Source organism: Mus pahari, chromosome 14 (genome assembly GCF_900095145.1).
Source record: "Mus pahari chromosome 14, PAHARI_EIJ_v1.1, whole genome shotgun sequence".
NCBI lineage: Eukaryota > Metazoa > Chordata > Mammalia > Rodentia > Muridae > Mus > Mus pahari.
This window is the reverse complement of record NC_034603.1, coordinates 1,310,781-1,326,347: the sequence shown is the minus strand read 5'-3', so window position 1 is coordinate 1,326,347 and position 15,567 is coordinate 1,310,781. Positions and strand designations below refer to the sequence as shown.

General features: G+C 48.3%; 1 protein-coding gene across 2 annotated transcripts in view; it reads right to left on the bottom strand.

Moving 5' to 3' along the window:
* The window catches only part of Sh3pxd2b (SH3 and PX domains 2B), an 85,918-nt gene that overhangs the window by 51,588 nt on the left and 18,763 nt on the right, over positions 1 to 15,567 (bottom strand). For both annotated transcript variants that reach the window (XM_029546266.1, XM_021211991.2), the window contains exon 2: positions 6,491 to 6,571. In XM_029546266.1, coding sequence (XP_029402126.1) covers positions 6,491 to 6,571 — 81 coding nt within the window. The remainder of the gene's footprint in view (positions 1 to 6,490; positions 6,572 to 15,567) is intronic.

The window sequence follows — 15,567 nt, the reverse complement described above, 5'->3', positions numbered from 1 at the left end:
CAGGGGAAACACTCATTAGCTGATATGGACATACTATTAGCTATGTGGATACTCACTAGCCAGTATGGAAACTCCTTAGCCCATGTGGATACTCACTAACCAGTATGGATACTTGCTAGCCAGCATGACAGCAAGAACTCAGGTGGTACTCAAGCTGTAGGGCTTCTGTGGCCATGAACCCATGAACTGGATGTTGAGGGCAAGTTCATCTTTTCAGACACACCTGGCTCCTAGGGTAGTAGTTGGATCCCTGCATTTGGGGCACATAGTTATCCCTGCCTCTCTAAACTTGAATGCTTCTACTTGTGAAATGCCCATGATACTGCCCTCATACTAGTAAAGGAGGAGTCAGTGAGGTGGCATTTAAGAAAGGCACCTCAAAGCTCTAGCAAAGAGTAGTTGGTATTAACAGATTGCTCTGCTGGGTGTAGAGTAGTTGGTATTAATCGATTGCTCTGCTGGGTGTTGCTGTGAGCATTGTGGGCAGCCCAGTCACTCACTCCCAGGGCTTTGCTTAGATGTCCACTGCCTCTGTGACATCCTGATTGACACTAGAGCACTAGCTCAGGCTAAGGTAGAAAGTGAAGCTCAGGGAGGCTGAGTGACCTGTCCAAGGGTTGGGACCTCACACCAAGTGTTCCTATTCCTCCTTCAAGTTCAGGGGTCTTTTCTGTCTGTTCCAGCCTCATGCGTACAAGACACATAACCAGATGTTATGTCATAGTGGCAGAGAGAACCAAAGGACTTGGACTTTTCTAAGACATCGGGAATATGGGGATATTTTTGCTGGCTGGCGACAGTGTCCTTTCCATGAAGCAGCCTGTGGAGTGCTGCCCCTACCCTGATAACCCTCTTTACTTTGTTTCCTTTGCTTACATCTCCTGCCTAAGAAGAGGAGGTACCTGCAGTTCTGGCTTCCTTGATGCCCTCTAGAACACCCAGCAGTTGGTGTCCAGGTACACTAGCTGGTTGTTGATCCTGCTTTTGTCTCTGTGTGCCTTGAGCACCTCATCCTATGGTCTAAGATGAGATTAAGTCACTGTGGTGGTTTGAATATGCTTGGCCCATAGGGAATGCTACTGTGGCCTTGCTGGAGTAAGTGTGTCCCTGTGGGGGTGGGCTTTGAAGCTCTGCCCAGTGAGAAGGGCCTGTCTTTTCCTGTTTGCCATCAGAAGAAGATGTGGAACTCTTAGTCTTCCAAAACCATGCCTGCCTGGATGCTGCCATGTTCCCACCTTGATGATAATGGACTGAACCTCTGAACCTGTAAGCCAGACTCAATTAATTGTTGTCCTTTATAAGAGTTACCTTAGTCATGGTGTCTGTTGACAGCAGTAAAACCCTAACTAAGACAGCCACAGAGGAAATTCTTTTCTTCGTCCTCCAAAATAATGGTTCTGATGAGCTAGTCACAGGCTGGAGCAGTAGCCACTGCCATGCACCTCACCATGGGGCCCAGACATGAAGAGAGACAAGTCTTTGACTTGGCAGCCCTAGGTCCAGCTGCATCCAGAGCCAAAGTCCTTGGTCTTCTCAGCTCCATTCAGCTGATGAACACGATGTGGGAGAATCCAACCTAGCTGAAGTTCTAGCTGCATTGTGTCAGTCTGACAGAAACTAGACCCTGAGCCAGAAAGTGGAAAACTAAACTGAATCCAACCTGTCAGATCCCAAAGTCTGGAACCTTGAGAAACTGATGCTGGGTCCTCCTTGATTCCAAGCAGCCTGGGTCTGCCAGTCACTCTACCAGCCAGCACCCATTCCTATTCAGCAGCCCAGGGCTGTTCTTACAGTTTCCACAAAAGAGAGAGAGAGAGAGAGAGAGAGAGAGAGAGAGAGAGAGCTAGCTATACCTCACATGCCACGAAATTCACTCTTTAAAATGTACCCCACTCCGCAGTTTTCTGTGTATTTACAGTCAGCAACCATGACCACTAACCCAGTTCTAGAACCTTTTCATTACTCCCAAAAGAAACCCAACACTTAGAACCAGCATCTGCCCATTGTCCACTTCCCTAAACCCTATGGGATTGCTCCCTCAGAACACAAGCACCATTTTAACTTGAAGCTGAGAGCAAAATCAGCATCAGAGAGCAGAGTGGCTAAAACCATGGGCTCTGGTGTCCCACAGCCTCCAATCTGAGTGCTGTCAGACTAGCTGTGTGACTTGGGCAAATGAGTGAACTTCTCTGAGCCTAGGCTGTTTCACCTGTGTTATCAGATAAAATGCTTTTGATGATTAAATGAATGGACTGAACCCATGAGCAGAGCCTCAGACATGCTGGCTATGATATTATCCCATATCACTAACGAGAATGCTCAGACAAAGAAGACTAAAGGAGTGTGACCAAGATTATACAGTCGATCGTGGCTGGGCCCAGGTCTTCTGAACTCTCTGCCTTTTATGTTACATTACACCAGCTCAGCTGCTCCTCCTCCAAGCCTGAGCTCTCCCCTCAAACTCACAGTCAAGTCACTTAAAAAAAAATTCAAGGCCATGTGTCAAATGGGTTATGGAAATCATGAAATGATCTAACGTGGAGTCACGGTCCCACATGGGTTGGCCTTCTTGCCTAGTCCCTGGGGACCACTGAGTTGAGTAGCCAACCTCTCCTACCCATCTGGGGTTGATATGGGGGAGAGAAGGCTGCTTCTAGCTTGAGTCAGACGCCTGGAATCATATGGCTTTCCCGCTCTGTCGCCATGCCATCTGGGATTCCTTAGAACTGGATGAAGCCAGGCCTCTGAACAGCTTCACCATGCCAGGGGTGGCCACCGGGGGCAGACCATTCTGTCCTAGTGAAGCCCCAGTCAGTACTACACTGAGCAGGGAAGAAAACCTGACTTAAGTTGTGGTAGAAGCAAGGTCAGTAAGAACATGACATAATAAGCACAGGACTTGGGCTGGAAAGACTTGTGACCGGACCTCACAAAGAAGGTCACCATGGGTGTCACATCACTGGAGAGGGACAGCTCACCCTTAACACACTGAGCCAGGTCCATCTCATGTCACAGCCATAATAAGTCCCGAGGTTGAGAGGCACAGAAGAAATGGAGGCTCAGAAATGTAGAGAGGAGACACCAGGTATGGCCTGACAAGAGAAGGTTGGGCCTTGAACTTGGGTTGCCTTTATTCTTGGGCCACATGTTTCAACATGCCAGCCATTAGACACATTTACCCTCTCTCTTGCGTCTCATCCTCCAGCTGGCACTCGCTGGGCCAGTATCACCTGCTTCCCACCACAGCTGACAGGCTGCTGTGGCGGCTGACCCAGGATCCTGGAGACCACCAGGTTCTCCCCTCCCTCAGAGTCTTCAGTTGCTGACAGCAGGGAAAGAGAGCTGACAGAGACTAAAGTTGCTGATCTGAGGATGCTTAGGGCATTGGCCAATTGGCTGCTGAAGAGGCTGTTCTAAACTCGTCAGTGGGAAAATGAAGCAGGTTGGTCAGAGGGTTCTGAGGCCACAGGATGGATGGGCAGGAGCTGCCAGTGGATACTGGGTCCTCTCAAAGCCAGAGCAGTGTTTGCTCTGGGTTCTAGGCAACAGTCTGCTCTGCCTGCACATCCGCCCCACTCCTCTCTTCATGGGCCAGCGAGTTGAGTGGGCTCTGCTCTGCAGACGTGAATAACCCCTGGGATGATGTTCACGTTGTTCTTGATCCTTAGCCCCACTGTTCCTTGTTGGAGGTGCCAGGCTGGCAAGAAGTCCCTGAACACATGCAAAGGCAGAGCTCCCAAGGTAGACACCACTGCCTAGAACAGCAGCAGCCTAGCAATGGGCAAAAGCTCTAGGTCATCCACATTACCGCCCATTTGCATGAAAAGGCAGGGCAGCTCTGAATGCTCTCTCACATGGGGCTTCTGTATGTCGCTTGCTCAGGGCACTGGATAGCGCCAGTCATCACCGCTGCCCTGTGCCTCCTTTCCCTCTGTGCTTTCTTCTCCCCCATCTACTCATTCTACATGGTGGTTAGCTTATTTATTGCGGGGCTGTGCTCAACCTTGCATGTGTGAGGCACACACTTCCCCACTTTGCAGCATCCTACCCCATAGCACGTTTCACAGATAGCCCCGCTGTTTATTTATACTCAGCTCGTTTGCAGCAGAGCAGCAGAAAATTATAGGTGTACGTGACACTGCTAGATGAGGCTGCATGCTGTTGAACACAAAGCGTCACAGATGAGCTCATTATGTTTTAAATGATTAAGTGACTGGTATCTCAATCACTTTATATGAAGCAGGGACTCCTGGCTGTGTGTCATTAAGGTGTGAGAGACTGTTTAAACTGCATAAGAGAAATCAGTTAGGAGCCTATTGCTGTCTGCCCTCCTCCTTTACAGCAGTGAGGCACAAGCTCTGGACATTCTCCAGTCCACACTAGCAGGAAAAGCTTGGGTTTACGTAGTCAAGGAAGCCTGACGTTAATATTACCCAGACCCTGGGAGAACCTAAGATTCTCTTTCCCAACCCAGGCTATACCCTTGATGCCATGCTGGAATAGCAACTCAGGAAAGCCCTTTCATTGGCTGTTATGGTGATTGGCATAGAGCTAAGCCTATGACATGCAAAGTGGTTGCCAGGATACATGAGAAGTTGTGGTGGTTTGAATAGGTTTGGCCCCCATAGACTCCTGTATTGAATGCTTGGCCCATAGGGAGTAGCACTATTAGAAGGTGTGGCCTTGTTGGAAGTATCACCGTGGGAGTGTGTTTTAAGGTCTTTTATGGTCAAGCTACACCCAGTGTGGCACAGTCTCAATTCAAGATGTAGAATTTTTCAGCTCCTCCAGCACCATGTCTGTGTGCACACTGCCATGTTTCTTGCCATGACCATAATGGACTAAATCTCTGAAACTGTAAACTAGCCCCAATGAAATGTTTTCCTTTATAAAAGTTGCTATGGTCACAGTGGCTCTTCACAGCAATAAAACCCTAACTAAGACAGAAGTCATTGTTACTCTTTCCTACAGAGTGTGAGCCCAGAGTTGCTAGAGCCATTTGCAATCAAGTGTGACTGAGGATGTAGCCAATACCAATTATGGGGACATAGAAGGAGATGTCAGGTCAGATGGCAGAAAGAAAACCTTGCACTGAGAAGCCTGGGAGCCTTCTCCTCAATGAATGAAATCTGAGTTGGTCCTGTCACTAGTAGGGCAGACACCATTCATCCATTGTGGATGGAGGCTCACACTGGACCTCACCAGGCGGTAGGGAGTTCAGAAAGCCAGGAACATCCCTTAGTGTCTGTGGCAGATGTTGTCTAGAGAACTTGCCGCCGGGTGGTAGTGGTGCACGCCTTTAATCCCAGCACTTGGGAGGCAGAGGCAGGAGAATTTCTGAGAAGGAAGGAAGGAAGGAAGGAAGGAAGGAAGGAAGGAAGGAAGGAAGGAAGGAAGGAAGGAAAGAAAGAAAGAAAGAAAGAAAGAAANAGGAAGGAAGGAAGGAAGGAAGGAAGGAAGGAAGGAAAGAAAGAAAGAAAGAAAGAAAGAAAGAAAGAAAGAAAGAAAGAAAGAAAGAAAGAAAGAGAACTTTGTCATGTCATCTCCTGAAGGACACTGACTTCTCTAGCCTACTTGGAGCTGCCTGCTTTTAGAGACACTGATGTAAAATTGCCAGCCCAGGGTTAGCTAATGGAGATGGTTCCTACTGTGCTGTGAGCTCCTACTGAGTTACCCAGCTCACAGTGAGACTGGCAGTGCATGGTTGTTCATTGGTTCATGCATTCTTTCACTCATACATCCATCCATTAATTCATCCATCCATCCATCCGTTCATTCATTAATTTATCCATCCATCCTTCCATCCATCCATCCATATACTCATGCATGCAAACATGCACCAACCACTAAATGAACACATGCTATATCCCAGGCCTTGAGTAAAAACATTAAGGAAAGAAAGGACGAGAAGGACATGGTCCCTACCCATGACCGTCACAGTCTGGAAGGGACAGAAAAGCTGACAACATCAGTATAGAGAAGCTCACAGCACTGGGTGACGGCTCCTGATGGGCAGAACCAACGGCTCCTGTACTGAGCAGAGAACAAAGTCACACAAGGCTTCCAGAAGCTGGAAACCATGGTGGTAGAGAGTTATCCAGCCAACGAGCCAGGTAGGAGAGCACAGGGTCCAAGCCCAGGTGAGGGGCAGTAGAGTAAAAACCAGTGGGTGGGGCTGAGGAAAGGTGCATGCAAAGTGCCCAGACAGACTTTAGCATCCTGTATCACCAAGTGCTCACTGTACCAAATGAAGTTAAACATGGTTCCAGGGGCACGTGTGGCCTCCAGGCTGGCCCCCTTCAGGGGCAGCCAACAAATACATCTTCTCTTATTCAGTTAAATGGATCAAAGCACAAGGCAGTCAGGACCTTCCTTACTTATGCCTTAAGTAACGGATGTCAGTTTAGAGTCTAGAACATGAAAAGATGAGGCTCTAAAGTCACAGTGTATGGATGTCCAATTAACCTCCTCTCCCACCACAGATGCCTACCTGGAGGTCAAAGAACTTGCTGTAGCGCCGGTAGATGGCCTCCGTGGCGCCACTGGACCACGTGACTCGGATGATATAGACCTGCAGGAAGGGACCAAGGAGACAAACATTAACCACAAGTGGACAACATGGTTGGAACACTCTCTCTCCAATCCAGGTTCTGGGAATTTCATCCCTGTGGGACAGAGCAGGGAGGCAAACCTCTGAGGGGTGTCGAATGGGTTAAAGGCATTAGCTCATGGGTGGGTCCTGATGCCCAGTGGGCTTGTTAGAAAAGCCAGTTTAGTTCAGCCATCCTCCTGCGCTCTCATTCACCTTCCTTCTTGTGCCATGAGTTAAATATCCTAAAGGACACTGCCAGATGTCAGCCCCTTGATCTCGGGCTTCAAAGCTTCTAAGAAATAAACCTCTATTCTTTACCAATTACTCACCTGTGCCATTCAATTGCAACAACACAAAGCAAACTAAGGGAATCTTTAGTCTCTGAGACTGAGGAGTTTGAGCCAGAAAACCTGCGTGTTTCAATCTCAGTTTGGCCAAGGACCAGCTGGACCAGTCAGTCCCTTGCTGTCTCTAAGCCATAGCTCCCTCCCTCCTCAGTAGAAGGGGAATAACAGCTCTTGCCTGAAGAGCTGTGTCAGGATGGGACAGGGCAGCTTGGGCCACCGCTACTCCCAGCACTGTCTGCTTCCCATGTGGCTCTTCTGCCAGAGCAATTCTTAAAACCTTCCCACTTATCCAGAGAAATCAGGGTGGCCAAATCCTCAACCACTTCTACATTCTGAGTGCTGTGCCGTCCTGATGCTTCTGCTAGAGAGGACTTGGGCTAATGCAGATGTTCCCTTGAGTCTCAGTTTCTTCATCTGTGAACTGGGCTAACAGAACCCGTGACCTCTGCTTCCCAGGCTGTATGAGCATCTAACAAAAAAATCAAAGTCATGTCTTTCACCTTGACCACACATCACAGCATCCACACAAAACAATATGTTAATAACAAGCATGGGGGAAACTGAGGTACCTGCTGGCAGGCAGGCATGTGCCTCGGTGGAGACAACAGTCGACCTTGCTGGCTTTGGTTGGCACTGATTACCATAGCACCTCAACTTTTCTCCAGGGAACCATTTTACTCAGCCCCTTAGAAACAGAGGAGACACTATCCACGGTGACCCGGAGGGGGTGACAGATATGTGAGCCGAGCTGGGTCAACTGGAGTCCGTAAGAGTCAGTTATGGGACTTTATTCTTCACATCAAGAGACTAAAAATACAATCTGACCATGTCTATTTCAGCTTGAAGCTAAGTCTACACCTGTTTTCTGGGCCAGTAATTACCAAGTGGTCCACAGAGAGCTATGTATAATTATAATAAATCTGTATAATTATAATAAAATAGCTTAGTTATCATTTTTACTTATGCACATTTATGGGGCATGGTATGATCATCTGATGTATGCATACCATGTGTAGTGATAAAATCCAAGTGTGTGTGATATATGATTGACATATATGATAGACAAATGATAAATACATATGCATACATACACACACATTTTATATATATATATATATATATATATATATATATATATACACACACACATAATGGTGCTGGGGTTAGAAATTGAAGAAGTATAAGCTGAAAGAAACTGTAGAACTCAGCTAAGCTAATGACTTGACCTATCAAAGGTCCCTGCCCCTAGAGATGCCCAAGCAAAGTTTGGCTGGATGCTAAAGACATGGCTACTGAAATTTAATAGAAAAATAAAAGATATTAAGAAAGACCACCAAGTATTTTGTTTTCTTAAAATCAACACAGAGCAGCTTCCCACGCATGGAAAGCCTCTTCAGGTACGATTTACTCCTGGCTGCCTGCTCCCACTCTGAAGGTGTTGGACCACAGCAGGCCAAACTGCTTTGTGGGCATGAACCCCTGAGCAAATCTGATGCAGTGCTTGTAGGCACAGGCCAAACTGTCACACACTCATCACAGGATTGTCATACGATCGGTCCTGAGGACTCAGGGCTGGAGATGACACACACCAGCTTTGTGGCTACGGGACACTGAGGTGCTGGCCTCTACGGCTGTGGCACCCTTACTCTGCTATGGAGGCAGCGGTCTTCTTGAGGGTCATGCGTGACAGCCATAGCTATGTCTGGCTCCTGGGGCACATTAGGGAGTGCTCAGCTCCCCCCATGCTGTGGTCACCCCATGGTCACATCTGATACCCTTTCCCCACTTTTGGCTTCTCTTGGAGAATTGCCCTTCCTCCTTTCTTACTGTTTCGCTATAGGGAGGTGTGTCTCCCACACCTGGTCAAATACAGCACTGCCTGACCCTGGTCATAAAAGGGGGCCCGCACCTAACCCAAGCCAAGATGACAGGATTCAGGATCTCTGACGGCATCATAAGATTCTTTTCCCCTGAAATGCCCTGGTGGGAGAACACTGTGCAAGAAACGACCCCATGATAAGCACTTGCTATGTAGAAGAAAGCCAAGTAAAGACATGACGTCTATATGGGATGCATTCTTAAAAGCCTCAAAACTCACCAGCAGACAAACTAATTCAATCCCAAGAGACATGTAAAAGCCCTACTGGACACGTCACTGGAGCAAACAGACGGATGGCAGGAAAGCCAATGAGGAGGTAGCAGTGCCACTAGCCTTTGGAGAAAAGCAGATTAAATAGTGACAAGAGACCATGATAGCGTTTGGTGAGCATCCACACATGGTCACATGTGTTACGGGCCTGGTCACCAGCCTGCCGTGAAACCATTGGTAGGTAGAGACCGGAAGGAGGAAGTTAGGTCATCGGGGCGTGCCCTTGAAGCACATTCCTGTCCTTTTCATTGCATGGCCAACATGATCCACCATACACTCCCGCCATGATATACGTTGTCATGTTGTAAGCAAATGCAAAGGAGATAACTACTCTTGACCTCTGACAATATGAGCCAAAGGGACCTTTCCCTTCCTATAAGTTATCTCCAGCACGTTGTCATAGTGACCGAAAAGCAGCACAACAGTGAACGGAGGAAGTGGAAATTACTGACAGTGTCAGGCATGACAGTGCTGTCTGTAATCTCAGCACTTGCAAGGTGAAGCAGGAAGATTAGGGGTTCAAGACCACCCAGGGCTACATAATGAGACCCTGTCCTAATTGTCACCATGTTAGCTTTCCCATCCCTGTGACAGAATGTCTGACTGGACTCAGAGTCAAGAGTAGTCAAGTTTCCAGAGGTGCCAGCCTTTCATAGAGGGAGGACATGGTGGATCAGCGCAGCTCACTCTGTGGCAGGACGCAGAGGAAAGGGAAACCAGGGAGGAGGAAGGGTTCAAAGTGAATACAGTCTCTGAGGCGCACGGATGACAGCCCATTTTTATGTAGGCTTGCCTCAGAATGCCAAAGCATTGTAAATCCATCAATGGATTCAATGCACTCATCGGCCAGTGCCCTCTCTGGAAACACTATCCAAACCCCCAAATGTGTGGGATGCTGATTTCTCAAGCGCTATTCAATCCAGATGCTCAAGCTGATGGGTACCACCAATGGGTGCCATCTTGGTCATCACAGTGAGCACAGGTATGAATGGTGAGAGCAAGTGGGCCTGCCCCTCCAAAAAAGGCCTCACCTCATCACACTGCTCTCTCCACAGGAGCTCTGGGTTGGCCCCGCCCTGCTGGGGGAGCTGCTTCTGTGGGTCCCACGGGGACACAGAAGAACTAACTGTACCTCCAGCTAACCTCACCAAAGCTCGGGCACAGGTTCCTAGATGCTGAATGAGTTTGGGCTCTGTTCCTTCTTCCTGGTGCCTATAGGGAGCCCTGACACCCCAGCCTCCACATCTAGACCTCAGTCTGCCTGGAAAGAATCTCGGGTTGAGTGTTGAGAAGATGGCTCAGCGGTTAAGAGCACTGGCTGCTCTTGCAGAGGTCCTGAGTTTAATTCCTAGCAGCCACATTGTAGCTCACAACCATCTATAATAATGAGTTCTGATACCCTCTTCTGGCATGCAGGTATATATACAGATAGAGCACTCATATACATAAAATAAATAAATAAATAAATCTTTAAAGAAAAGTCTCGAGCCTGGTCAGATGCCCATGGGACGCCCAAGAGCCTGCTTCACCTCTGTGAAGGGCTAGAGACCACCCCAGAAGCTCGGGACGGCCCTACTCTGCTGGGGAGCTACCACTGAGAGGTCATTGGCTGCTCAGGGATGGTGTGAAGTGTTGTGTGGCCTGGGCCAGAGTGACTCCTTTCCTCTGAGGACGACCCGCCTGTCCTGGTTGCACCTGGAACATTTTCATAAGGCAGGAGCGCAGTAACAACACTCAGGGATGTGACCTGTGAGGCCACCTATCCTGCTTGTTCCCATGGCCAGGGTTCAGTGGCCCACAGGGACAGTCCTCTTGCTTAGGGAATAAGACCTGAGCTACCCAGCCTCACACAAAGGCCGAAGCCTGGAGGCACTGATGCACACAGGGCAGACATCTGCTTTGCAGAGAGACACAAGTGATGGTGACTACACCATAGGGACCGAGGGAGAGTATATGTTGATCTGGCCAGTGCTCAGGATCTTGCTTCCAGGCCCTGCCTCTGGCTTCCATTCCACACAGCAGGGCCAGGGCTTTCCCCCTTAGCTACCCTTCTGGCAAGACAAAGGGATTTGTGCAACGAACAGAACTCCTGGGTTACATTAAAGTTCTTCCACTGAAGCCAGCCCCTCAGCTTCAGGGGGAGTTACAGTTGGCCTCTGTGCCCGAGGTTCTGTTTGTGTGGGTGGAAATGGTAAAATGATGCTGGTCTGTACTTAACATATACATTTATCTTATCCTCTGGTCACTACCAATACAACAGTCATACCAATACAATCTAACACATTTCACATGGTATCTCCATTGATACCAATATCAGCATCGTAAGTGACCTACAGATACAGAAAACACAGAGGAGGACGTGTGTAGGTTATATGCAAATATTGTGCTATTTCACATAAGCATCTGCAGATTCTGATATCTGTGGGGGAGGAGGGGCTGTACCTCATGAATACCAACGGATGGCTATACTCAGTACCTACCTAAAAATGTATACATGTATGCATCACACATGCATGTACATAGGTGCATGTGCACACACACACACACACACACATGGTAGTTGCTTCTTGACACTTACAGTAGCTCTGTTCTACAATGTTGCCAGCAACAGTGACTTAGTCAATACATAAAGTTTACTCCTTGGAGGAACAATTAGGGATGGTCCTCCACGTTTTCAAGTATTTTAGCATAAGATCACTATATAACTTCATTGTCTATGCTTATGTTTAAAGACACCATATTTATATGGATAATCAGTTCATTTACCCTGAACTCAATGGCCAAGAGCTCCATCACTCAAGCCTAAACAACGCTTTCTAACCCATGTGCACAGATGAGGCCCAGTAAGCCTTTCCAACCCAGGGTTCCAGGGTACCTCAGCCCCACTCTTGGGCCCATTTAAAATAGTAAAATCACCAACAAAAAGCACAAAATGTAAAAGAGGTGTGGAAAGGATGCATGTTCCAGACACAAAAGCAAAAATAAGAGAGCTAAATGTCACCCTGCTCAACCTTAGCCAAGAATGTCATGTATTCCTGGATGCTGTAAATCTGACACTGGGGCAAGCCCATGTCTGTAAATATCTCCAACAGTCTCCGATGCTGATCAGGGCCACAGATAAATGTCATCAAGTACACAGAATCATAAATATAAAAAAGATCAGACTTATGTGTGTATGTTCATGTAAACACACACGCCAGTGGTTACCCTGAGCTAGCAGTATGGGGGATTTCTAAGAATTCTGCTTATAATGCCTTCTCATATTCCCAGATGCTTTATGCTGTACAAATGCTCCCCAATTTACAATGGGTTGTATCTTGGTAATCCCCTAAGTTGAACACCATAAGCAGAAAATGCACTGTGTTCACCTAACTTCCCCAACCCACCACTCAGCCACTCTATGATGTCAGCTCTTTCCCTCAGTCCTGTGATTGGCCAGCAGCTGTGGCTTCTTCATAGCAATGTGACATCACAAGAGTATTTGACCAAGCAGCCTAGGCCTGGGCAAAGAGACAACTCAAAACCAAAGTGCACTTTAAAGTTACAAGTCACAAGTTAAACAGCTACAGGGCAGAGACTCCTGTGTTGCCTGGGGTGGGGGTGGGGGACATCACTTCCTGGGAAGACTGACAAGCCCTTCCTGCTTTGAGCCCTAGGCTAGCATCTTTTCGATTGGTCCCCAAGGCCACCGTGTCCAAGTGTGGCCAGTGCCACAGGGATGCCAAGTACAGGATGGCAGGTTCTAGCGTTGACCTCGGTAGATTCAGCTGTGCAGTCTGCATCCAGAACTTATTGTATGAGGTCAGGTGTGACATCTGTCCTGGGACCTTTGTGTTCTCTGCAAAGCAGGCCAAGGCTGCTGGTCATTCTTACCTCCTGAGCCAACGGGGAGCTCCCCATGCTGAATAGAATCTCAGCCCAGGGGTCGGATTTGTGGGAAATGTTCTCTGAATGATGTTCAATTCTTTGCCCTTATCACCCTTGCCAAGTCTATACCTGGGCTGTGAGCCCCAAGTCCTTGCAGGACCCCCCACAGAACATGTAGGAACCTAGGCCCATTTCTAATGTCCCACACCAAATAGTTTGTTCTTCCAAGAATAAAGACTAAAGCCAGCATCCAGCTTGTACCCCCTTGTGAAATCAGAGCAGGGCCCTAGCAAAAGTGTCAAGCCATCTCCTGTGGGACCCTAGAGGCTGGGATAATGTACAGTCATGCTTGCCCATCAGCGTAGGGTCCTGCACCTAGCTGCAGCGCACGGACGGGCCATTCCCCAGAGCAGCCCGACGACTGGCAGCTGCTGCTTGGCCCACACAGTGCTGTGCCCTCAGAGTTTCATCATCTGAATGGCAAACATGTGGAGTTGTTCTTCGGAGGCTCATGGGCAGCTTCCAATAGCAGATCTGTTGCTGAATTTTCTAGGAGGTTCCAGGCCTGGCTCAAACTCCAGGCTGACAGCAATGACTGGGTGATGCCACCATGCTGGTCTCAGGACAGTCACCACACTGGAGCATGCAGGGGGCCAGAGATGGAAGCTTATTGACCTTCCTCAGGCTCTTTTCCAGCACTTTCTGGCATCCTAGCAGGAAGAGCCAACAATCTCAGAGCAGGCTACACTGGTCAGGAGTTTCTTAGTCCTATTTCTAGCAAGTGTAACTGTTTTTCCATTTATGGTAGACGGTTACAGTTTCCCTTTAAAAGCAGGCCAGTTGTCTAAGTGAGTGCACCGAGAAGCCAGGCTGGGTTAAGAATATACAGCAAGGCAGTCTGTAGGCACAGAAAAACTCTGATGGTGTCCGGAGAGCTGACAGTGAGGTTGGCTCTTAGTTCCTAGAGTTCCCTGCCATTCTCTCTGTAGCTGGGATTCTGTGGTCCATATCGTAGTGGATGGCATTTCTAAAGTTAGAAGCACATCCCTGGCTTTTCTGTGCCCGTGGGTGGTCTGCAGTGACCTGGGGTGACTGAAAAAAAATCTAAAGAGGCCCAAGTGGAATGGAGGCAGTTTCCCTAAAGGAGGCTTGAGAAAGACACACCAAAAAGATGGTGCTGTTATTCACTAGCAATGTCTTCCACGAGGGCAAGCTGAACAGTGAAATGCATGCTACAATCCAGACTCTGTCGGCTGACCCAGCCCTCACACTAATGCAGAGATCCGTGTCTTCAGGTTTACACTTCAGCTGTGGGCTCTTTCTACTCCCACGACATGGAATTTTCTTACAAGCTCTCTGTGATAACCTTTGGGCTTTTCACACAATGGCTTGCTCAGAGAAGTGTAAATCTAGAGAACTCTTAGGCCAGCTGTGAAACTGGCCTTCGAGAAGCCCCAAGATCCTGCAGATGCCAAGTGGGTGGGCCTCTGGACTGTCTACTGTGGTTTCCATAGTACTTGCTGCTTTTAGCTCTTCTATATGTAGGAAGGGTGTAGCCAGCAGCCCACAGACTAAACTGTTAGACACTGTGGGCCCACGGTGCCATGGGTAACCATCCTGGAACCTGCAGCCAAGGCCCGAGCTCTTGGCAGACTGTAGGGGCTTCCAAGACTTTAATAAGGAAATCCCTGCTTTAGGCTACCCTTCATTTTATGATTAGGGAAAGTTGAAGGGACCTGTCCCAGGCCACATAGTCTATGGAGAGGAGAGTTGGAACCAGAAGCCAGGGCTCCCCTTGGGAGGGGCTGGGGCTGGAGTCTTCCCTCTAGAATGTTGTGCTTGACCCCAGGGAAGGGGCAGTGTAGAGGGCCTGAAGAGCATTATTGAGAGGCTATGGTTTCTGCTCATGGACCATGGTTAGTCCAGGGAGCCATCAGCTCAGAAAGCCCATAAGTCATCCCAGGCAGAGGAAAGGAAGCCCAGGGTCAGGAGTACAGGAAGATGGGAGGAGGAAGTCTGGGTTCCTACTGTGTGGTAGGATGACTGCGCTTGACAGTAAGTTGTCATGTATTTTAAAACAGTGAGGTAGGCAGTGGTGGTACACACCTTTAATTCCAGCACTTGGGAGGCAGAGCAGGCAGATTTCTGAGTTCGCGACCAGCCTGGTCTACAGAGTAAGTTTCAGGACAGGACAGCCAGGGCTACATAGAGAAACCCTGTTTTGAAAAACAAAAAACAAACAAACAACCCAAACAACAACAATAACAACAAACAAACAAACACAAAACAAAACACAGCAAGAGGAAGGGCTATGAACAAAAATGGGAAGGATAACCATTTAAGGCAATGGACATCCCACTGACCAATTCGATTGTAAAACATGGACACAAACATCATGCTGTACTCTGCGGAAAAAGTAGCTTAAAGTGACCCAAATAAGACCAGTTCCTGTTAGGAGCATCTAGTGATATGTTTAAGGAGTTTACAGACCTCAGCCATCAAAAATCACCTCCAGCCAGGCTGAGATGCAGCCCCACCGTTAGCCCCAGCGCCCCTAATCTGAAGGCTGAGATGCAGCCCCACCGTTAGCCCCAGCGCCCCTAATCTGAAGG